The sequence below is a fragment of the Mytilus californianus genome, unplaced genomic scaffold (genome assembly GCF_021869535.1).
Source record: "Mytilus californianus isolate M0D057914Y unplaced genomic scaffold, xbMytCali1.0.p SCAF_9, whole genome shotgun sequence".
NCBI lineage: Eukaryota > Metazoa > Mollusca > Bivalvia > Mytilida > Mytilidae > Mytilus > Mytilus californianus.
In genome coordinates this window covers 75,655,220-75,680,543 of record NW_026262745.1, presented here as the reverse complement: position 1 = coordinate 75,680,543, position 25,324 = coordinate 75,655,220, and the positions used below count along the sequence as shown (strand labels likewise).

The 25,324-nt window shown below is 35.0% G+C and overlaps 1 protein-coding gene across 1 annotated transcript; it reads left to right on the top strand.

The window, feature by feature from the left end:
* Positions 1-366: 366 nt before the first annotated feature.
* LOC127713992 (uncharacterized) lies at positions 367-25,324 on the top strand. Its single transcript, XM_052219942.1, has 7 exons — positions 367-594; positions 1,320-1,380; positions 2,778-2,960; positions 3,650-3,814; positions 4,579-5,052; positions 8,504-8,591; positions 25,207-25,324. Exons 1-7 carry the CDS (start codon positions 367-369, stop codon positions 25,322-25,324), a joined length of 1,317 nt encoding a protein of 438 aa, XP_052075902.1.

Here is a 25,324-nt window from a genome sequence, read left to right as displayed (position 1 = left end):
GGTAGAATCTGAAATTGTCCAAAATACCTGGACGACTATAATTTGTCTGATATGTTTTAATCATTGCCAGATTAACTATATTTTAAACAATACAAAATAATAATATAAAAAAAACATTGCAAATTTTGTATACATAAGTTTTTAAAATTAAATAATGGTAATTGTGTGCATCCAGTATGGCAAAAAGTTGGAAGAATGAAAAAGAAATGGAAGAGGTCTATAGGCAATACTATGAGAATCTAGATTATGATGAGAATGAAGATAAGAAGAGAGCAGGAGGAAGATGTAAGGGTGTTGAATGGTGAGAAGATCAGGGAGAGTGAAAAAAAGAAGCAAGAGAAAGAAGACGAATGATACCAGCTAGTGATGAGGGAAGCTGATGAAGACCTTTGTGTTCCACTTGAAATTACAAAGAGGCAGGAGCTTGAGATTGATCAAAGAAAGTATCATGAAGTACTAAAAGAGGCAGACGAGGACAAAGGTATACCAATTGTGGCAGGAAGAAGTAAGACAACAGATGAGGAGCAATATCATCCGATATTGAAGAAGGCAGATAAAGACCTCTGTGTGCCTACTACATCTAAGGTGCCAGTGGTATGTCCTGCAAAATCTTTTCCCAGTTTTATTTGTCAGCTGCCTATGATACATCATTATGGACATGCAATTATGATTCATCTTTCATGGTAAATGGCACCTGAATCTGCTTGTTTTCATTGTAAAAAGTAAAATCACAAAATTACTGAACTCCGAGGAAAATTCGAAACGGAAAGTCCCTAATCAAATGGCAAAATCAAATGATAAAACACATCAAACGAATGGACAACAACTGTCATATTCCTGACGTGGTACAGGCATTTTCAAATGTAGAAAATGGTGGATTGAACCTGGTAAACAGCAGTTTGTTCACATTATAATGCTGAACCACCATATCATTAATGTACATCCAGATGTGGGTACAGCTTCTTAATAGTCTGTTGAGGGAATTCAGTTTTGAGATTATTATTTTTTTGTTTTTGAATAATAAAACACTTATTTAAAAAATACTTGTTTGTACTTTTCTTGATATATTAAATATATAGCAACTTTGTAACAAAACTTATTAATTCAATATCGATTATGATCAATTCACTTTGACGTTACATAAAACAATCATTTGCTTCTTTTTTTCAGAAACCACATTTGTGGATGGTTCTGGATTTGGCACAGGATCAGATTTTGGACTCTCTTTTATATCTCAGAGTGCATGCATAGCACAGATCTTGCCTAGACAGGAAATACTAGAACGAGATTAGTAGAACAGCAAGACTTCTTTCTTATAGATTAAAAAGAGTAAAACAAAAATATCGAACTCTAAAGGCAAATTCAAAAGTGGAAAAGTCCGTAAAAACTGACAAAATCAAACGCTATCAATCAACTTAAAAAGTGGACAAACTACTGCTCTATTCCTGACTTGGTACTGAAATTTTCAGAATAAAATTATGGGTTAACGGACTCTCAAGGGGGACCATATATATGCACAGGTCGTGGTATTTTCTTGTACATGGGACCTCGGATTTAACGTCCAAATCCGAAGGACACATAAAGACATCATTTAACTCAATATACAATCTACACACTATGAAAACTGTCTATATACACATATGATATATTTGATCATCTACTATATACAATGATCTTTAACCCCAAACACTTCCTTTTTTCAGGATCAAAATCAAAAGCTCAAACGAATGGACAACAATTGTCATAAAAGCGATCTTGTTAAAAACTATATATTGGTCAGTAGTAGCTTGAAGTACTAAGTTGTATGCACGAATACTAGTATTAACTGGAAATTACAATTTTGAACCCTAACATATATTATATATGCATTTACTGTTATATGATTAAACATGTGAACATTAAACTGACTGCTTTATATTAATCATGTGTCGTGGTCGACCATAGTTACGTTGAAATATATCGTAAGTGAGTCTCGCGAGATTTGACCAAATACAATCAGTTTGGCCGCTGCTATCAAGCGTGAAGCACGGACTTTTACTGCTCTTGAGTAGAGCGTGGTTGGACTTCTCTTAAGTAGAGAATTTTCTTACTGTGGAAGTAAGTTTTTTAATCTTTGTTAAATGTAATGAATGTTTTTAATATATTTTGTTAACAACAGCTTGGAGATTTGGAAGCTGTTTTGTAATTAATGTACTTTAATGGAGTTTGCGTCTGCATTGGTTGCGACGCGTGTTGAGGAAATGTCCTGTAAGTCGGGAAGTTTGTTTTAGCTAAATACATGTACATGTTTAAAGTGGCGTTTGCATAGGTTGCGGCGTTTTATTAAGAAGGTTGTGGCGTTTTATTCAGAAGGTTGCGGCGTTTTATTAAGAGGCTGCCAAGATTCTGCCAATTGCAGGCTGATTTTGTATTGATGTAACTATTTTCGACTTGCCACTTTTCTGACTTATCTGAACTTATAGTTAATGTAGCTGTTTACTTTTAATTTTATTCTCTTTGCGTTTGGTTTAAAATTTAGTTAATTACGGGTCTTTGGTTAATATATCTCGGATAAGTAGTTTCCGTATTTTGTGTCTTTGTCGAAGTAATGAAAATAATAAGGAAAATGCTTTGCTTAGTCCAGTTAGCAATTTTAAGACTTTGAATGCATTTATTTTTATGAAATATATCCATCAAAATGTTCATAAGTCTAGGTAATTTTTATCCTTACTTTTAAGCGAGGACTGCCCGCACTGCACGATTTTTAAATGCTATTTTAATGTTGTTTTTTTTTTCAGATATGGCTCAGGTGTTAAAACCTAACTGTTCCCTTGTGGGTAAAAGTCTTATTCCTATAATATTGAGAGTTAAAGCCGCAGACGCTGACGTAGATGTCGTAGAGTTGTCCCGGTTTAAGAAGGACGAACCCCTGGAGAGTTTTTCTAAAGCTGCGTTGATAGCGGAATTTGAGAAATTGACGGGTAAGTAATAATTGAGGGTGGTAAAGGGGGGTCTGAGAACGGAAACACATAAAATAAAAACCTCAAAACGTTGAAGCGCGAAGCACGAGAAATAAGGACAAGAAAAGTAATAAAATTTAATAGTCAGCCATCCGTGAAGTTATCACAAGGTCCATTTAGAAACTGTTAATTGCGTCTGTTATGTAAATGCATACAGATGAAATTTAATCGATGTTATTACATCGGTTTAGTTTTTTACACGAAATACAGGTCAAGCACGAGAAATTAGATGTCTGGGCATGAAGCACGGGAAATAAATTAAAGTAAGCACGAAGCACGTGTATACATGCAAACACGAGAATACGAAGAACACGAAAGCATGGAAAATTAAAAAGGCCGAACATTTTGCACGTATATAACCCTTTACCATGCAGCCTCATAATTTATTACGTTTTTCTAAGACTTTTTCAAACCTACAGTTTAAAGTTTATATAGCTTTAAAATTTGATGTTTGGCTATCGCATTGGCTGATAATGTTTCAGTTTTAGATATGTGACAGTTTAATTTTGAAATGTTAAGTTGATTCTTGTTGTTGGATGTTATTATATAAACGAGTTGCCAATGAGTTTTTTCGTTTTCGCGGTTCGTGATTTTACACATAGTACTCTATCAGTTGCGTTTAATTGATCAATGATTTTATTTATATCCAGGTGAATCAGCTAAGGATGTATCAACTCTGTGTGGAAAGAATGATTCTATTGAGAATGTGAGATTACTTGTGCATGAGAGCATCATTTTGGCCAATTCTTTGGGGGCTAGAGGTCAGAGGTTGAGCAGTCAAAACACTTCACCAACAGAAACGCCAGCGGCTAAAGGTATAGAATGTTTCTTTTTTACCTTATTCGTGTTAATAATTTTGTGCAGGTTAGGTTGTTTGTCTGCCCTTATTTAGCCTTTTTATTAAGTGTTTTTGTGAAGGTAGTCTCACTTTAATTTGAAACTTAAGGTTTATGAACCCTTATGTAGACCTGTGTATTTCTAAAGGGAAATGTCCTTCACAGCAATAATAATTATTTCTGTCAGAGACATCATTGCATTTAATAGAAAATGTGGATTTTGTGGCTAACAAGCCTATATTTTTACAGAATACAGACTTTACAGAGATTTTCGTTATAGCATTTTAAACATAGATTACTCACTTCTCTGTCCATGATGTGATAGACTGTTTATTGTTTACAAAGTCCTTTATTATCTTTATAATCAGCACACATTAGAAGGTGTACTTGAATAGGTCTACATTTGTATTTATTTTAACTATTTTTGTTATTTTAAACTTCATTTAGGGAAATCAGTGTTAGCACTACTTGCATGAATCTATTTATACAGAATTGTCAAACATAAAGAGTACAAGGGGAAAGGCTGTGGAATTTCTCTAAATTTCCATATGTTTAGCATTGAAACAACAAAAAAGGTATATAATTTTTATTTGGTTTTACGCACTTACCGTTTACAGCTTAGGCATGTAAATGAGGTCAAGGCATTGTCTTGTAGTCATATTACTTGTATTTGTTAATTTGACATTTTGAGTAAGCTATTGTTAGGATGTTATATTAATTTCCCTCTTGTTTGGCTGTTGTAGGAAGTGGTACTAAAGCTGTCCCTGGTGAACCATGTACTAATCAGCAGCTGCAAGCCATGAGGCAGGATTTAGATGAATTAAAGAACAAATCAAAAGATATACAGGTAGATGAAGCACTATCTTATGTTAGGACATTGGCAGCAAGACCAAAACTTACAACACCGGGAGTATTGCTTGCGGCCATCGAAATGTTGGTTGATGCAGCTAACAAAGCGAATCATAAAGACTGTTCATTATTTTCAAAATCCTTTGCCATGTGTAAAAAATTTGAAGATCATGTTGATTTTTGTGGGCTTGTGTTAAAATTGTTTGGTTCCCAGGAGGACAAGAAGATTTCCTCCTTAATTTCAGACTGGGCAAAATCTAAGAAATACGAGGAACCATCAGGGTCAAAGGAGAGGCAGGAAAAATTAGATGCACCCCCTGCTTCAGCTTCTGGATTTCCATTTCCTGGATATGGGTTTCAAAATCCAGGTTTTGGTTTTCCATATCCAAATTTGTATCCGGGGCCAAACTTTAATACTGGTGGTTTTCGGCCTCCCAGAATGCAAGGAAGTAGAGGTAGGGGAGGTTCTAACGGTGTTTGCTACTTTTGCAAGGAGTCAGGACATTTTATTGCCAATTGTCCAAAAATGAAGAAAGATAATTTTTTGTATTTTGTGTATTTTTGTATTTTGTGTATTTTTGTATTTTGTGTATTTTTGTATTTTGTGTATTTTGTTTTGTTATTTTATTTTATTTTATTTTTTGATACCTTTCCCTTCCCAGGAGCTTCGATCTCCAGTGAAATTTTTCACGCGGGTAAGGGTTGAGTGTCTCTCCTTTAAAATAATTTGTAAATACTGAGCATTTTTTAGATGTGAAAGGATATTTTTTGTTAATTTCAGAATATCAGGGATCATGAACCTTTGGTTAAGAAAGAAAAGTTTGAGCCAGAAATTCCAGATTGGGAGTTAAAATCGGGTTTCGATCCATCACGAGTTAAATTAAGAAAGCAAGGTGACATACTTTCAGTAAATTATAAAGGAGAGATCACCCAACCCTCTGTTTGTTTGCCTAAGGCTGAAGAGGTTGTAAATGGTAGTGACTTTAATTTTGAGGATCTGTCTTTTTTAGATCCTAATTTTTTCAAAGCAGGAAATTTGATGTATTGTTCAGAACAATGGGAGCAAATAGGTTGTCCTGATGAAATTTTGGACTGGATTAAAAACGGGGTAGATATTCAGCCCATGTTTAAACATTTTAAGGGAAATTTTAAGGGGCATAGTTATGATTCAAACCTTCCTCAACCTGTATATTTTCAAAACTCTGCTAGTTGTAAAGGATTTGAGAAATTTGTCTCTGACACTTTATTAGAAAGAATAGCCAATGGATCTTTAACTGTACTTGGTAGAGTTGGAGAATGTGATCCCCCTTTACTTGTTTTACCTATCACCATTGAACCATCAAAACCCCGTATGTGCCATGATGAAAGATACCTGAACTTGTGGATTAAGGATCTCCCTTTCTCTTTAGATACTCTCAAAGAGGTTCCTAGATTATTAGAGAAGGATTCGTTCATGGCATCTCTTGATGATAAGTCTGGTTATGATCATATACTTTTAAATCCTAATTCTAGACAGTATTTCGGAATCCAGTTTGCAGGCTGGTACTTGGTTTTCAACTCCCTCCCATTCGGCTTCAAAGCCAGGGCTTATATTTATCACACTACCGGTCTGGTTCGAATCAGCTATTGTCGCTCCCTTGGTGTACCTTCTTTATTGTATATAGACGATAGGTTAGTTTGTGAGTTTAAAGGTACTAATTTGAAGATAGGATCGGGACGTGCAGAAATGGCAGAAAAAAGTCTGTACATTCTATGTCAGGTTCTTGTTAGATTGGGATATTTCATGAATTTGGCTAAGTGTTGTTTTATACCAACCAGGTGTTTGAAATTCTTGGGAATGTTTTGTGACTCAACTGAACTGGCCTTTATCTTGCCGGGGCCGAAAAAAGAATCGTTTAGAGTTTTAAGGGAATCTATCCTTGATGGCAATGAAGTGGGCATTAAAACCCTGCAACGTTTTGCAGGAAAATGGGTTTCATTTTTTCTTGCTATCCCCTCTGCTAGATTGTTTTCAAGGGAAATCAATAGGGCCATTAGCCTTGCTTCTAGAAATAGCAAAAAAACTTGCATTTACAAAGAGTTAAAGGACGAGTTAGAGTATTGGCGTTTTCTGGATAACTGGGAGGGAGCTGCCTCCTGGAGATTAGAAACCCATTTACAATTGATTTTAGCAACTGACTCGTCGCTTTTTAAGTGGGGTGCCTTTATGATTTTCAAAGGGGTTTCAGTAGAATTTGGTGATTTTTGGAAAGACTACGATAACGCTCCTATCCATGTTAAAGAGGCAAATGCCCTACTCCACTCTCTCTGTTCTGTTAAGGAGAAAATTGTTAATGCTCGGGTAGACGCGTTTTGTGATAATCTTGCTGAAGTTAATGCTTGGAGTAATCAAGGTGGTAGGGACCCCTCTTTGAATGCAGTTTTGCGGAAAATATTCACTCTTTCAAAAACGGTTAATATGGACCTACGTCTTGTGTATGTTAATTCTAGTAGAAACCCTGCTGACAGGGAGTCCAGAAGGTTAAGATTGTCAGATGCTATGTTGTCTCCTCTGAAATGGAACTTTGTTGAACAGAGGTTTGGTCCCCACACTACAGATTTGATGGCTTTAGATTCCAATGTTATGATTGATAAAATTGGTAATCCGTTAAAACATTTTACACCATTCCCCACAGTTCTTTCAGATGGTGTAAATGTTTTCTCTCAAGACTTGAAGTTAGAGAAAAACCCTTATGTGTTCCCCCCTTTTTGTTTAATTTTTGCAGTTTTGAAGTTTTGTGCTCAAATCGGGGTCAGAAGTTGTACATTTGTGGTTCCTGAATTGTTCCCAAGACCAGTTTGGTGGCCTTTTTTCTGGGAACATGTGTCAGAATGGAATGTTTTAGCTCGACAAAATGAACTTGAAGCTCTGTTGTACCCATCTGCTAAAGGTTTTAAGATAGACACTAATGGTTTACCTTGGCGTTTAATTGTCGCACGACTTCATTTTTAGTTTAACCTTTTTGTAGAAGGCTGTACCACGAGTTTGGCTTCCAGCAGAACAGTGTTTAGTGTGTGGTTATGCAAATGATGTTGGATATCAGTTTTGCCAGTCATGTGGACAAAAACTTGTTATGATTGATAGTTCTGAAGAAAGCACAAGTGATTGTGCAGTTGAAAGACGTCTGCGATATTTAGACAATTTGCTCGGAAATACTAGTTATAATAGGAAAAAGCTTTCGCTGGAAAAGGCGTTTGAGAAGTTTTTGTCTGAAAGTGTACCCGTTAAATGTATAAAGTCTGCTTCCCCTTTAGATGTTAGGCGATTTATGGTCATGAAGGATTCAAAGGGAAAAACTCAAGTACATGACTTGTCTTGTGAATTTCTTGGTAAGTTAGGTATTTATTCATGTCAGTGTCCGTTGAGGTTGGCGGCGGGAACTGTTCAGTCTATGCTAGGACAATTAAAGGCTATATTTGAATCTAATGGTCGGGGTTCTGCGTGGAATGCAATAACTGACACTGGTAATCCTGTGTGTAGTCCAGAAGTAGAAAAATATTTGCATGCTATTCAGTTTGAGCAGTCAAAATCACATGTTGTACAAAAACAAGCAAAGCCTCTGTTTTTAGACAAACTCCGATCAATTAGTGTTCATATCGATGATTTGTTGATGAATCCCGATTTGAAACCATCCGAAAGATTCATATTTTTAAGGGATCAGGCTTTCTTCAAAGTTCAATATTTTTCAGGAGATAGAGCGAATGACTTGGGTTTGTGTATTTCACAAGAGGTTAAGTTATTACCAAAAGGTGATGGTTTTCTTTTTTCACACACTGTAGGCAAAACTCTTGGAAAGGGGAAGGTGAATGAATTTTCCATCTTGAGATTTGATGATACTTTGATTTGTCCTGTTGAAGCCCTGGAAAGGTATGTTAAAAGTGCCAGGGCGCTTGGGGTTGATTTAAGGTTTGGTTATTTATTCCGTACTTTGAGTAAAAATAGAAAAGAGGTTACTGACAATCCTGTATCTTCCAATGCTATGTATGATCGCTTGAAGAAATATTTAAAGAAACTCGATATTTACGACGGCGAGACCCCTCATGGAATTCGGGGAGCGTGTGCTATTACTTTGGCATTGTCTGGGGGGCCTGCAAATGACGTCATGCAGCATATAGGTTGGTCTTCCTCATCTTCTTACCAAAGGTACAATAGAATGTCCAGTATAGTAGGACGAGGGTCAGTCAGTTCCATCATGGCGAATAAGGGGGCTTCTGAATCTAATATTTGTAGATCTATTTTTGAGTCGTATTGTGAGGTCAATAAACTTTCCAGTGCTTTTCAGTGACAATTTGAAGTGTTTTGGAGTAACAGTTTGTTACTATTAAATGCATTGTTAAATTTGATTTTGTATTTTTGAGGGACTTTATGTATTACTACTATTTATGTATGTCGAATATGACTTGCCTGTATTTTGAGGGATATTATGCATCGCCATTATTTATGTATTTTGAAATTGAGAATTTGTTTAAATAAGACTTGCCTGTATTTTTGAGGAATATTATGTGTGACTGTATTATCTATGTTGAAATTGAGAATTTGTCGTGTAAGGATTGTATCGAATACACTTTTCTTTAATAAATATTTCTTTTCTTTAATTCGTTTCGAGGAAGTGTTTCTATTCTAATTAGAAATCATGTTGACAACAAATTACACATGTCATATTAAGTGAAAATTCATATTTATTTGCGTAAGCCTTAGGGTAGATATTTGAAGGACATTTCCTGATGATGAAAATGAACGGATAAAGGGCAAGGGCACTAAGACATTACTTAACCACCCGATGTTATACATAAAATACATCTAGAGCTTCCAATTTGATTGTCAATGCAGCAGAAACTACCACATAACAGATAGTACACTCTGGATGTCCCCAAACAACAGTTAATCCGAATATATTAACACTTTACAGTTAGGTCATAGGTTATATGTGTATATTGAAGAATTCACGATTTAGACCGTGAAAGTCAGAAAAACATAAAAGCAAGAGGTCAATTCAGGTGCACGAAAGATGATTGATTGAATGGGGTTTAACGCCACTGTCGGCAGTATTTCAGCTATATCGTTGCGGTCATTTTTAGTGGCGGAGGAAGCCGGAGTACCCGGAGGGAAACTACGATCTTCGGCAGGTAACTGACAAACTTTATCCCGTACGGTTGCAAGTCGAGTGCACCTTTTTTGTTGTTGTTTACAAAGCGAGGTGCGAACTCGCAACGCAGAGGTGACATGGTACAGTGATTTTACAGGTAAACTTAACTACCTTAACCACTAGGCCACCCAGGCGCCCACTGAAGAAAAAGCAGTCGGCATATCCTGCTTTGATCAGTTTTCTGTATGAGATTTCATAACTGTGGTTTGCTTGGATTGGCTTCGTTTGTGATATTTCAATTATTTTTGATGGTTTCGAAAATAACTCATTCATTGAAGAATTTGACGTATTTATTTATACAAGACAATATTTAAGTTTTGGGTGAGTATTGGGAATGTTGAGGGTTGTAGTTAGGAATTGTAAGAATATTGTCGTTATAGTATTGAGGTCTGCTGTGAAACCCAATTTTCGCCCAATACTTACAGAAATTTGGTCATATTGAGCATGGACTTACTTATGATATTATTATATCGTAAGTGAGTCTCGCGAGATTTGACCAAATACAATCAGTTTGGCCGCTGCTATCAGAGCAAAGTGGGACTTGCACATGCTCTGTGTATGATATGGGCACAAATCAGGACTTAACATGCTCTGTGTATGATGTCGGTACAAAGCGGGACTTTCACCAAAAAAAAAAAAAAAAAAGTTCATGTATCTCGATATGGCTAAGTTCAAACCCAATTTTCGCCCAATACTTACAGAAATTTGGTCATATTGAGCATGGACTTACTTATGATATTATTACGACGGAGTGTACTGAACGACATTTTACTTGTTGCATTTGTTGCTGGCAAGACAAAAACTAGTTTCAAGACTGTAACTAATTCTGAAAACAAAACTCGTTCTCTTAATGTAATTCCTCTGATCATGATGATATCTGCAAGGACTATATTTTTTCTAGGTGTTATTGATTCAGATAATTAAAAAAAGGCAATATAATTTGTATGTGAATGTCATTCCTATTTTGATGGAGATGTGTGTTAGACAGCTCAGAATGTTCTTCTACAAGTTGTATGCATAATGACTTTACAGTTCTCTTCTCTATGCATCATTGCTTGAACATCATAGTTGCTTGTGAATGCAAACCGAGCGAAGAAATGGTTTGGTTTGTCTGATAGCAACCTGTATATTCATTGCGTATCTTGACTGAGTGTACTTTAATTATGTTATTAACACGTGGATCTTTTCTGGAGTTGGATTCTCATTCTGTAACGTACTGATGAACACGACCCCGTACATCCAGTGCTGGATCGATTGACGTATTTGCACCCTTGTGTCTTTCTCGTAGTATGATTGGAATACCCCGGTTCATGTATCTCGGGTAGCAAAGTTTGGAACCATCAGTGTTTCTTTTGATAACTTCGATACTTAATTATATCACACTTTATATTATATTGATTGTTGATTGTTGGTTGCTTAACGTCCAGTGGCAAATATTTCATGAATATTCAGGACGAGAACAAATTAAACAATAAATACAATAGGTAGGTTCTGTAATAGAGGCGTCTGGGATTGAGGTCGGAGAAATTTAGACTGCCACGGGAAATGACGGTATATTGGATAGGGACAGAAATTTAGCCTTGCAACAGGTCACCTACGGACCCCTCAAAGAGTTGTTGTAATGGTTCCTAACGTGCAAAGAGCGTGGCACTCTCTTTACACGAGACATCGGATTTAACGTCCCCATTCTGACCGGACGTGGCTGCAAATTTGTACATCCCGCACAGCCAAACGGACGACTTTGGCGAGGGTTTTACCGCCGGTCGGAGGAAGACCAATGGTGACCATACTTCAATTCCCCATAAGGGTAATTGGGGGACTTTATATTATAGTTACAGGTAATTTGTACAAATGAGGAACAGGCTAAACATTTTAGAGGACTACGTTATCGTGTACTCATGTCCTTAATCACCTTCCTTGAGCCACATATAAGCCAAAGGTCAAAAAGCTCTCTCTCAAAATTTCAGAAGCTGGTGTTAGTGTTAAAGAAACTGACTAAACCTTGGAATTCAGAACTTCGGGTATAGATTTAAAGTCACCCATAGTAGTGAGTCAAAAGTATTTTGGACACGATACACGTTAAGTGTATACGCTTAAAATGCTTGGTTTGTGGTCAGAAAGACCAAGAGTTGCAGACATCAATCTTTGGGGTTAAATTATCTAAAATTATTGACTTTTTGGTTGTATTAACTACAGACGGTCAAACCTTTTATGAAGAGCTGCAATATGGCGTAATGTTATTAGATTATAAAATCAATCTTACCCATGAGGTCAATATAGCCTCATTTACTTTTCAAATTAAATTTAAATCTCATATTTTTATAAATGATACTGTAAGTCATATTAAAAGCATTCTAGAAAACTGTTTATTGTACATGGGACCTCGGATTTATCTGATCATCTACTTTATACAATGATCTAGATTTTCTTATCATCTCATGTTTTACCATTTTTTTTTCTCTCCAGAACCAGGGTATTTAAGCAAAAGTAAGCTAAATATAATTGTTATATACATATACACATTCATGGATCTACAAGCTGTCGATACCTGTATCTTGGCATTACACAAGGTCATGTTTTTCTCTGACTGTTTATGACGTCTTTTAAATAAATCTATTGGATGTGTACTGATTGATAATTTAGTCTTACATACATGATTTGTTTTATTAATTGTTAGTGGCTTTGAACTAGCTGTCAGTAACTGCGAGTACTCTCATATCTATACTTAGTGTCTTTTTGTTGTTGGAATATACAAGTACCCGGCCACGTCAACTCTGTGAAGTATTTTCACCATCTGAAGAGTTAAGCCTTTTTCAACTGATTTTGATAGTGCGTTCTTATGTTGTACTGTTACATCACTGTCCTAGGTTAGGGGATTGTGGGGATCCCGCTGACATGTTTAACCCCGCCACATTCTGTATGTATGTGCCTGTCCCAAGTCAGGAGTCTGTAATTCAGTGGTTTTCGTTTGTTTATGATTGATTGATTGATTGTTGTTTGCTTTACGCCGCATTAGCACAGAAAGGCTATATCGCGGCGAGAGCTAATTCGCGTTTGTTTATGTGTTATACATATTTGTTTTTCGTTCATTTTTTGTACATTAATTAGGCCGTTAGTTTTCTCGTTCGGATTGTTTTACATTGTCGGGCCTTTTATAGCTGACTATACGATATGGGCTTAGCTCATTGTTGAAGGCCGTACGGTGACCTATAGTTGTTAATTTCTGTGTCATTTGGTCTCTTGTGGACAGTTGTCTCATTGGCAATCATACCACATCTTCTTTTTTTTTATATATATAAGAACTAATACAATTGAATAAATTGACACAATGAATAAAGAAGGTTGATTCAATGAACAAATTTTTATATATATACATGACCTACCTCATCACTATGTATCTAATCATTTTAACGGGATGAACCCTGACAAACTTTCTGATTACAGCCATTATATTGCAGACCGACAAACTTCAACCTCCTCTTGTGTGTCCTAAGCATTGAGAGCTCTGCATTTTATGGAAAAGGTTGATAATGATGAAACGTTTAATATTGAGGAAAATATTGAAAAGAACATAAATATTTGTAATGAGGAATGCTAAGATTGTATATATATTTTATAAATAGACTACTGAAGTGATGCCTTAGTAAGGGAAAGACAACTTAACTGATGCCTTAGAAAGGGAAAGAGGAGACAAAGCTGGTATTCAGGATTAGATACCTAGAGGAAAATGTATATTTACATCTGCAGTATTTCTGATTTCTATGAAAGGCAGACAAGAGGGAAGGAGATGCTATGGAAAATATGTCTATGTGTTCCTCGTGTCAGAGATATTTTGAACACTTGGACATTCACAGAGCAGCCGAGGGAACAACAATTGTACCAACTGCAATTCCTATTCCTGCTGTTAAAGGGGATAGTTATACTGCAGTTTATAAGGCTGATATTTGAATCGGCTTATTATATGCCAGGAGTGAAAAGGTCTGTAAAACTGATAAATACCTAAAAAATTTTGGATTTCACAGTTACAGAAGATATGCGACAAGGAACCCACATAATGTAGCACATTTGAATGCTTGCAAATTTTTGTCTTTTGACTAAAAGGCAAGGCAGCTGAAATTGGCAAATAAATGCAACATTTGACATGTTTAAATGGATCATTTTACCACTTTCATGGATGCTTTATAGCTGTAAAGGTCGGTAATGGAATGTAATTTGGATAAAAAAAAACGTTATCAGACACATAAAAGGGCAGCATTTATGTCAGGGTAAGAAAGATGAGCTGGTAAGAATTGAGGAATGTAAAACATTAATTGATTATTACAGAAAGAAGATATTCGATGGAGCTGAGAACAATTGTGTTAACAATAGACAGAAAAACTTGAGGCGGTCACAATATTACACTCTTGATGATATATGATGTTAAAAGATAGCAAAATTACATTCTTACTTGAATTGCTCAGATGGATGACCCATATCAAATTTAGATGTGAATCAATATCCCAGGCTCAGCTAACGTGTGGTAGCCAGAATTACAATTGCCAATGCTAAGAGGGGAGAAGAATCAAGAAGACTTCCCTGATATCATTGGTTTGTATGGTGTAGAAAGATAGTACTATGATGTTGGACAGGTCTTTTAATAGAGGTGGATCGGGGTGATTGAGACTATAATAGATAGAAATTATATCTGAAATTATCTGATTTGTGTTTCAACAATGATAGTGATTATATGATAACAACTTGGTGTTATATTAGTGCATATATAAATATGCATGTAATAATACTGCATATTCATTTGTAGGGTATTGAATGCCCCAAATTAATAAATGTATTTTTGTTTAAATTAATATTTCTATTATAGAATGAGTGATGAAATAATGCAGATAAGGGCAGACGAGCAGGAACTGCAACAGTTCCACCATCTCGTCATCCGCCCTGCAAAACCCATATTCCATCCGTTGGGCCAATACTGTCCAGTGAGAAGATGTTGTACTGTGTATAAGTACAGCACTCTTAGGGAAGTCTATACTCACTGGCAGTATCTACATCAACCAGACAGGGAGTTATTCAAGTGTAGTAGATGCAGAAATATGTTTGGAATTAAGTCTCGTTTGATGCGTCACATATCGTACCGTCATTGGGTTAATGAAGAGCATTTGGAAAGATTATGTGCAAATTGTTATATGATTGATTGTTGGTTGCTTAACGTCCAGTGACAAATATTTCATGCATATTCAGGATGAGAACAAATTAAAAATAAATACAATAGGTAGGTTCTGTAATAGGGGCGTCCGGGATTAAGGTTGGAGAAATTTAGACTGCCACGGGAAATGAGGGTATATTGGATAGGGACAGAAATTCTGACCGGACGTGGCTGCAAATTTGTACATCCCGCACAGCCAAACGGACGCCCCACTTTAGCAAGGGTTTTACTGCCGGTCGGAGGAAGACCAATGGTGACCATACTTCTATTCCCCAGTCACCCTTGGGGTGCAAATTGTTATAACACCAAATATTGATTACATAGAGGCAAATAGAGCGATGCTGCTAAGGATAGGCACACAACTCAAGAAAGCGAGGATATAATTGCAGAAGAAAAGGGATGGCTAAACGGAAACGTGAAGAAGAAACTATGGCTTCACCGGTGCAATACTTAGTGAGCGGTTGGAGGCAGCTGAAAGTATGGAAAGAGACTTTTTTTTTTATTCTAGTTAACTTTAAATATTCTTTTTGAATGAACATTAATTTATTTTGTTTAAATATATATGCATTTACAACTGTTGAATGTTCTGATTTATAGTTTATGACTTTAACTTAACCCTTAAATTTCAAATTTGAGCAAGTTTAATCTACTAGATGCCTTTTATTAAATTTAAAGTTATATCAATTTTTCAGAGTAAAACTAGTATTTCCCCAGCTAGGAATTTGTTACAAATTTATAAACATGTATAAAAGGGATTATTTGATTTAAGAATCTACACTTTCGGACCATTGCTTCTTTGCTTCAAGTATATTTTATTAAATTTCTTCCCTACTTCCGAAGCATGTTGATCGGAAGTAGATGGACATGCGCATTTTCTATTCTTTAAATTTACTGGTCAACTTAAGCCAATGCTGTCCTTGGGTTCAAAGTTAATTCAAAGATCTCGACATTATCTCCACACTTATGCATTAAACTTGTTGTTTTTCACGGTGTTTGCTTCCATTGTTCAAAAAAGTATAAATACTGGAGAGTTTTGTTACATTCTAGGAGTGGCTGTATTGAGCCGGCTTGCATCGAGCCACCCTCAAACCATCCAGACGGTATCAGTCTACTTGGGCGAAAAACGTTTTTAGTGTACAAACACTCTAGTGGCCTTGACCTTAAAGGTATGTAATTATTGTTAGATAAATGTGAGGGACCGTCTCTAGAGACATAGATATTACTTTGCCGACACTATTTGATAGGTTCGTTTAAGATAAAAAAAAAAAAGTAATTACAATTGATTTAAGGACAAGTTATTAATTGAAGACCCTTTTTAAAAAGGCTTTTTTTCAGAACAGTTGTCTGTATTCTGTATTGTTAATACTTTACATTGTTGAATTTATATGCAATTTATTGAACTTTACTAATGTTGTTGGTAAATAAATATTATATTGGAAAAATTCTTGTTTAATTACATTAGTGAAACATTGAAAAGAGAGACCTTTAAGGGTAGAATGTATCCTGCTGATCGAACCTAAGCGAAGTACTACCACTACATCATGTACATGATGTCCCAGGGGGCCTATATTATGGCATTGTTGATCCCCTCCTGCTACAATAGTAATGAGTACTATACATTTAAAGATATAATATTATCTATTAATTTTCGTTTATAGTTTGATATAGACGAGTGACATTAACCATAAAAAATTATGGTTATATACATATACAAGGCGAAAAAGTAGGTCAGACAAACAAAACTTCTCAAAACACTATATCGAAATGTGCTAACACTAAATAAACCAATATAGTGATAACAGTCGCTCAGGAAGGGTATTCCATCTTAATCAATCTGAATTATTATTTTCAGTCATATTTAATAAAACAACTAATAAAGTATATAATAATGGTTTAACATTAAAAGGATTTCGCCGTATTTGATAATGAAAAGCGCATGGTACAATCAGTTTTCATTCGATTATTGAACAAGGATAAACTTCGTAACATGTCTTTACACATCGGAAAACTATTTTTTTTTACCAAATATACCTTTTAGTTCCTTTATTCAATTACGTTTTTTTTCTAAATATGTTTGATCCTTATATGCCGATATTGACAATATTATCTAGCCAATAAAAGCAAAATGATCCTCATTTGCAGATGGTGTTTTTTTAGTGCAAAAGCTTCATAAGAAGGCTGAATCTGGACCTATATCATATAAGTTGCAGTTTAAAATGATGAAAAATTTCCCTCGGCCTATAAACGATAAAAATATTTAATTTTTGACATACAAATATTCAAACTTCAGAAAACAATTAGATTTTATTGCAATTTTATCATTTTTGGAAGTTTTTTTTAAGAAATGCAATTTTCTGTAAATAAAGCGCAATCATCATTTCAGTTTGCATTTGATTTGGAATTATGGTAATCTGTTTTATAAGGTCAAGATAATTTTTAGAAAAAAAAAATCCATAAAAGTACCAGAAAATGGCATTTTGTTTAATTCTGGCAAAATTACGAATGATCAATTTTAACCTTTGACAATTTGCACCGTACGAATTATTGACGACCGGGCAAAACAGAAAGTTCAGGTAATAAGCTTTCGAATGATATATATATAATATAGCCGTATGTTAGGTGGGGTGCATTAAAGTTGTTAACTAGGTGTCTTTATGAAAAATGTAACTCGCCTAATAGTTCTGTAGTCAGTTGGTGAAAAATCTCGTTGCCACTCCCATGTGTTAACTCTTGATACTAGCAACCACAAAATTATTTACCTGTGTGACCTACCGAGTTGGAACCTAAAATGTCCCCCATGAACAATTGTGCAACGACATAAATTCATGTAAATTTACGACGCTATGTTTATAATAAAACTATTTCACTTGATACCGTTTTCTTTAAAAGTTAGGGCAGGATTACTCCGAAGAGCTACCTGTCTTTAGATAGACCTTCTGGAGTGGTGTGTATGTACTAGCAACGACTATTTTTTTTTGTTATCTGTATGTGTAAATAGTTTTGTCGTTTCTAGTAAGTAAGTAAATTTATTGAGGTGGCAGAAACCAGTTTTTTTTTACAATACATCTTTAGATTGTTATGAATTTATGATTTAATTTTGCTTGAAAAATCTTTCAAGCTTACATACAAATAAAATGTATGGTTTTGAATAACTAAGATGTGTGCGTGCTGATGTGAAAATATAGAAAACCTTTAAATGTGGGTGTCTGGGTGCTGGCAGTCCCTCAAAACTCAAGGATTCATCTTCTTTTTATAAACTATGTAATGATTTTATACTTGAAAAATTGAATGTAAAAAGTTGTAAATATATACTTGGTGTGAACATAAAGAGCACAAACAATGCTGTCATGGCAGAAGTGGGACATTTACCCATACAATTGCCTATTTTAATAAGCATCCTTAAATATTTGATAGCTTTAGAAAAATCTGAAGACATTTTATTAAAAGAAGCACTGGCACTGTCTAAAAACCTACATGAAAAAGGTCACACTTCATGGTATAGTTATATTATTAAAGTTTTGAGCTTCTGGATCTCACTCCCAACAGTTTACTACATAAGAGTAAATATTGTATTAAAAATATAGTCATGGGAAAACTTAAAGGATTGTATATAAAAGAATGGAAGATTAACATTTTTAATGATGTAAGAAGTATTAATAACCAAAAAAATTAACTTCGTACATTTCGTTTATTCAAAACAAATTTTAATTTTGAACCCTATTTAAACCTGCTAAACTTTAAACAAAGGCAGGCATTAACAAAACTCAGAATTGGGGACCATCAGCTTGAAATTGAAACAGGGAGACACAAAAACATCCCAGCTCCTGAGCGTATTTGTAAACTTTGGGAGGAGGAGGTGGAAGATGAGATCCACTTTCTCCTTCAATGCAAAAAATTAGAAAATTATAGAAAAACATTTATAAAAGAACTTTGTATTTCTTATCCTAATCTAAAGAAATGTAGCACCGAAAATATGTTTATATGGCTATTGAGTTGTGAGAATCTAGAAGTTCTAAAACGCCTATGTAATTTAATAATCAGTCTCTGGACTAAGAGGGATAATATTATGTTAGAAAAGGTAAATGATGCCGGTTAACTGACCCAGTGAATCACTCATAGGCCAAATTTGAATTTTATGGCACTAATGATATCCATAAACAGTTGAATATATGCCTCAACATTTCTATATGTTAAATATATATACATATCTGGGGTTTTGCTTTTTCTTTTGTGTTTATTTTTTCTCTATTCTATATTTTGTCATTATATATCATTAAGAATTAATAATAATCATTGTAATAAATTATTTGTAATTATACTGCTCTCTTAGGGCGTCCTTGATTGACAATAAAAATATTGTATTGTATTGTATTGTACAATATTCACGTTTCGTTTCAGTTTCTGTCCAACATGGAGATTTTAAAATTCATAAATGCATTGCTAATAAGTCTTAAATATGATACTCGGATACTAATCTAATCTTCACCTTTAGAATCATGCGAAAAGGCGACAAGACTTCTATTCAAAACTCAAGAGATTAATGATATTCAATTAGAGCCTTGTCCGTACCTATCCTTACTATCAAAATCTTAAGATATTTTTGTTTACATACAACTGCATTTTTTCCCCACTTTGATTTCATGTTAGACATATTTGATCTTATAAGGGGACGACCATTTTGCATTTTTTACATCACTGGGTCGATACCTCTGCTGGTGGACTATCAGTCCCCGAGGGTATCATCAGCTCAGTAGTCAGTACTTCGGTACTGACATGATTTATAACAAACCTTTCTAAAATTGTCTGTTTATAAATTTTGAAATTACAAAAAAAACTAAGGTTTCAACTCCCTCTGGCAAAGTTTACCATAGATGAATTTGGCTATTTGTTTTAGGTAATTTTGTCATATAGCTCTTCAACTGTTTCGGTACTTATACATCCCTGGGATTTCAAATGTTTGGCTTTGAGCGTCCTGATGAAGGTAAATCCATAAAAGCGCTTCGGACGCATGAAATTATTAAACGTGTTGTTTGCAATTTTTTGATATTTTGGGGGCCAGGAGGATTTTGAAAATAAATAACTCAGCCTTGATAATAACAAAAATAAATGGTTTGTTCTAGGGTAGTTTGAAAATAAATAACCTGACTTACGATGTATTGAAAATAAATAACTCGGCAGGTCTTTTAACCCATTTTATAATAAATGCTATTCTTAAGTATGAGATGGCACCAGATTCTTCCAAAATTCGTCTTTTTAAATATTTTTTTCGGGAAAAACGTCCCAAATCTTTTAATAATACAATGTATAAATATTAATGTACTTGAAATTTCAAAACATGGGTTTCATTTAACTTAAGGTATATTGTCTCAGGAACATTTACCTTCCTTTTATTACAGGGCTGTAAATACATCAAGGCAACCGCCTCATGTAGGAAATTTAAAAAAACAAAAGATTGTCTTCATATCAAATTGTTTTCACGGCGAGTGTCTTGCAAGAATCAAGTTCTGTTCACCCTCTGACGTAGCCCCCGTTTTACGGGATCCATGTTTCGCATTTCTTTTAGTTTTCAGTGTTATTTGTGTTTTGTTTGTTGTTTTGTATTTTATCTGTTCTAGGGTTGTCTTAGTTCATTGATTGACCTTCTTAATTATTTTCTTTGTGTTGCATCTCCATTTGTAATTTAGTAATTTTGTTTTAAACTTGAGTTTTATTTTATTTTAAAGGACTTTTTATCTAATTTTGCAAACTTCTTTAAATTGTATCTCAGTTAGGAACTACATCAAGTTGTAATTGAAATGTGTTATAAAAACTTACCTGACATAGTTATATCAATGATACTCAGCCCCTTCTTAACTTAATTTTTAAAAAAAAAACAAATAATTGACAGTTATAAAAGATTTTCTGCAAGCCAAAACACCACTAAAAAAAAACAGCAGCCACATACTTAACTATGTGAATAACATTTTTTGCTTTATCCTACATATTGGTGTTTTGATGTTGTTCCTAAAAACTAAAAGTCTAACGCTGAATATATATTTTTTGCTTTGAGACCAAAATATTGTCGAAAAATAATTAAAACAGAACTTGTTTTTCAGATTAAGAAAGGGTCTGGGAAACGCACAGATTGCATGATTTTGCATCATTTTTCTATACCTTCTTGAGGCCTTCAGCGGCCTCCAAACCTTTGGCCGATTTTTTTTTCTCGCCTCGCTCTGCTCGGCAAATATGTGCCATTACTTTTAAAAAGAGGCTAGATACAGCCCAGCTTTAATACCTTGTACTTATGCAATATATGCAGTTTGGAATTCAGAAGATTCACTTCCAGCATGTCCAGAGGAGGAGGATTAATTATGATTTAATGGTACATAATCACTTGACTATACAAGTATTATTTATTTAAGAAAAAAAAAAATGAATTTAAAATTTGTGTGTTTTCAAATATTAGAAATATAATTGTGAAAATAAATAATCGGTCCCTTGTTTTAATGAAAATGAAAAATCATTCTTCAACAGTGCAGAACATAAATAATCTGTCCTTTTAGTCCACAAAAATAAATAACTGATCCAAAACTTTTAGTCCACAAAAATAAATAACTGATCCAAAACAAATCTTCCTCCCCCCCCCCCCCCCCCGAATATCAAATGGTCGTCCCCTTATAATTCAGAAAAACTCACATCTTCCATTGCAAGAAACTTGATTTGGGACTCCACCCTTACCTAAACAACAGTCAACATTTTATTGTAAAATCTTAATAACCTGCTTATAGTATGTAACTGACCTGTTGGTTATTGTACAAAGCGATATGTCCTCAATGTATACTGTAAGGTTTTCCAATTACGTCTTGTCCCACTGGCTGATGCAAATGGAATGGCTGACCAGGGTTCCGCATGCAAATCACGTGCCTTCTTTTTCCCGCATCAGACACTGGGGAAGCAGCGTCTATAAATAGCTTACGGAATCCCGGGATTAGTGCCCAATTTCACTACATTCCTCCCCACTTTAAAAAAGAGGGAACCGCTATAAATAAACGATGAAATATATTCTTAAACCTATCGGCACCTCTCTGCGGGATTTAATTCCCAAAACTATAGGTTACCTAACTTTAACTTTTAGTCCTCAGCAAAGCCAAATGCCGAAGTTCCCATAACCAGAACTCAAACCCCAACATGAAAAACACGTGAACTTAACATGATATAGACTAACACTAAACAAGTATTATAAAATGATCTTAATGCGACCCAAGCACTGCTATCAGACTGTCTAGCGACATACGCAATTACAAGTCCTTTAATCTCAGCTATCTGGTGACAAACACAAGTAGCCATACAAGTAATTAAGTACAATTCAAGTGTACACAATATTCACAAGTTCTGTCCAAACAGAGACTTACTCTGCAATCGCGACTTATTTATGCTAAAAGGGTAAACATATTAAAACAATATAAGGGCAATATTTACCATAAAGTTTTCTTGGTTATATCACGTTCCAACCCTGGGGTTTACATCCATCCAATGAAGCAACTTACTTAACATAATTAACTTAATACTAATCACTATTCCTTAGCATATTAGCACAGATACTATCTCTGTTGTATCACTGTCCACTATGCACAATCCAAATTCATTCTGCTGTACATAATTTCCTATTTCTATGTGACTGGCACATCCCGCGCTAAAGGGGGTACAATGGTTCCCAACGATATAACACTATAAACAGTTCTTGGATTTTTTCAGTAAATCCAAGACACTCTTCCGGGAACATTTCGCTAACTGCTGTTCCAAATATCCAAAAACATATAAACAGATGACTCATTTGTCAATGATCACACGTACCATACATTTATACTCTATTCCAGAATACCGGAGAACTATAACCCCAAAGGTGACTGGGGAATAGAAGTATGGTCACCATTGGTCTTCCTCCGACCGGCAGTAAAACCCTTGCTAAAGTGGGGCGTCCGTTTGGCTCTGCGGGATGTACAAATTTGCAGCCACGTCCGGTCAGAATGAGGACGTTAAATCCGATGCCTCGTGTAAAGAGAGTGCCACGCTCTTTGTACGTTAAGAACCCTTGAAACAACTCTTTGAGGGGTCCCGCAGGTGAATATGCATGAAATATTTGCCACTAGACGTTAAGCAACCAATAATCAATCCGGAGAACTATGTCCGTGTCCATACATGCTCCTTTTAGACCAATTTAAATGGGAAATCACAGTTCGTATATTTATATAAAGTCCACAATAATATTCACATCACAGTTCTGTATGTGACGGGTAACTGGGGGTAAGCAGTCACCCAGTCGTCCCTGTCACACACCCAGTATTCGGTGAAGTGCGGGAGAGATATCAAAAAGAATATCCACTGTCTCCTGATATATTAACACCGGGTCGTACCTGAAGTTGACCTCCTCATCATCACTGCTGTAATTTCCTTTGTATTCTGCCCTACTACTACAAAATAAAGAAAAGTTATAAGTTTAATGTCAACTGCACATATTCCACTTCTCCTTACTATGAAAAAATAACCCCTTCCCTATCGGCTCACTTTATTACAGTGTGGACACACATAAGTGTCTAATTCATCAGCCGCTACTTGTGATAAATTAACACATATAGACCCCTCAAAGAGTTGTTGTAAGGGGTCGTTTCGTGCCGAGAGCGTGGCAAAGGTATTCCTGCCCATCGGAAGAAGAGATGAAGTGACCACATTTCTATTCACCAGTCACTCTTGGTGTTTCCAGGTTTCAAAACGGAATTCACTTCATGGTTATTGCAGCAATAATGATAAGGTGCAGATTATTTCGGATGGAAGGGAAATAGTTTGAACTCTTGAAAAACCTATGCATGTTTTCAAGCAACTGTTCTATTTGAATTATGAATTTCCTTTTTTGTCCCAGCATTTTCATCTCAAATATAAACAGCTGTCCCCTTTTCAATATGGCAGCAATAACTGTTCTAGTTCTGACTGCGGACAATTATAAGAGATATTTTCATGAAGTAAAATGCTAATAACACCTGAGGACCATTACAATTTTGTTTGACTTGAAATGTTAATGGTATTATCTCTATAGATATAGTTCCTTATCATGATCTTGCTACCTTCTTTTAGCATATTTATCCCCCCCTAATCGTAGCTTAGAGCTAGCATGGCTCTAGTTACATCTGCTAGTCAAAAATTTGCTGTGGATTTGTTTCTAACAATCATGTTGGTAATGTCTTGTATGGCTAGAGTTGCCTTTAGTGGAACATGGTATGGTTGGTTCTTTCCAGTTGACATTAGGAACTGTATTGCGTTCATTCTGGAAGTAAAATGCAAGGTATTAACTCAGCTTGTAAAATTTTAAGTTTTATTTTAACTGAATATTTACACAAGGTAAATATTTAGCCGATAGCTTGGATATGGATTCAGTAATTTAAGAGATATACTACTAACTTAATAGAGTTTGTAAGTTGGTCTGACAATTAAGAATATGTTGAAGTGGTGTGGTTGCTATTTAGACTACTCTCCTCTAGAGACAATTTGACATAGAAGTTTACATGTACAAATGGCTTTATACTTACTTTTTAGCGTGTCAATACTGGCTGCTGGAATGCAGAGGTATTGATTTGTATATAGGTCAGGTCAATGACCTGAACCTGACGCATAATTTAATTGTTGATAACATCAAGGAGTGAGCAGACAGTAGGGACGAATTTAAAAAAAAAAATGAAATAAACATGTAACATGTGAAATAAAATGATAAACATATTATGCATATTAAAACAAAATGTAATAATATCTAGTGTAAAATCTAAAGCATATAAAAAAAACCATCAGGAATGTTTTGAATATCATATGATAATTACATGATTTTGTTTTACATCTTGATCATTACGGATTCCATAAAGAAGGAATATAAAGAAAGTAACTTTTTATCAGTGTGCGGTAAGTTCTGTGCAAGTAATATGTGTTTAATGCATAATTGTATTCATGAAAACGATCTTTGTAAATATAAAACAAAAATTTATCTAATTTGTTCTGCACTGTCCTCAACTGAGCAAAAAACTTACCTAAAAACGCATTGCCTCCATCTCTAGAAAGTCTAGTTTGTAGTCAGTTGACATCATGTCTTCAAAATTCATTATATCTACTTGAAGTGCACCTGGTGTTGGTGAAAGTGCTGGGGCTGGTGTAACAACTGGTGTTGGTGAAGGTACCTGGTCTGGTGTTCCCGCCTGTATTAATATGCAAATGAAATATAAGTTGTTATCTTAA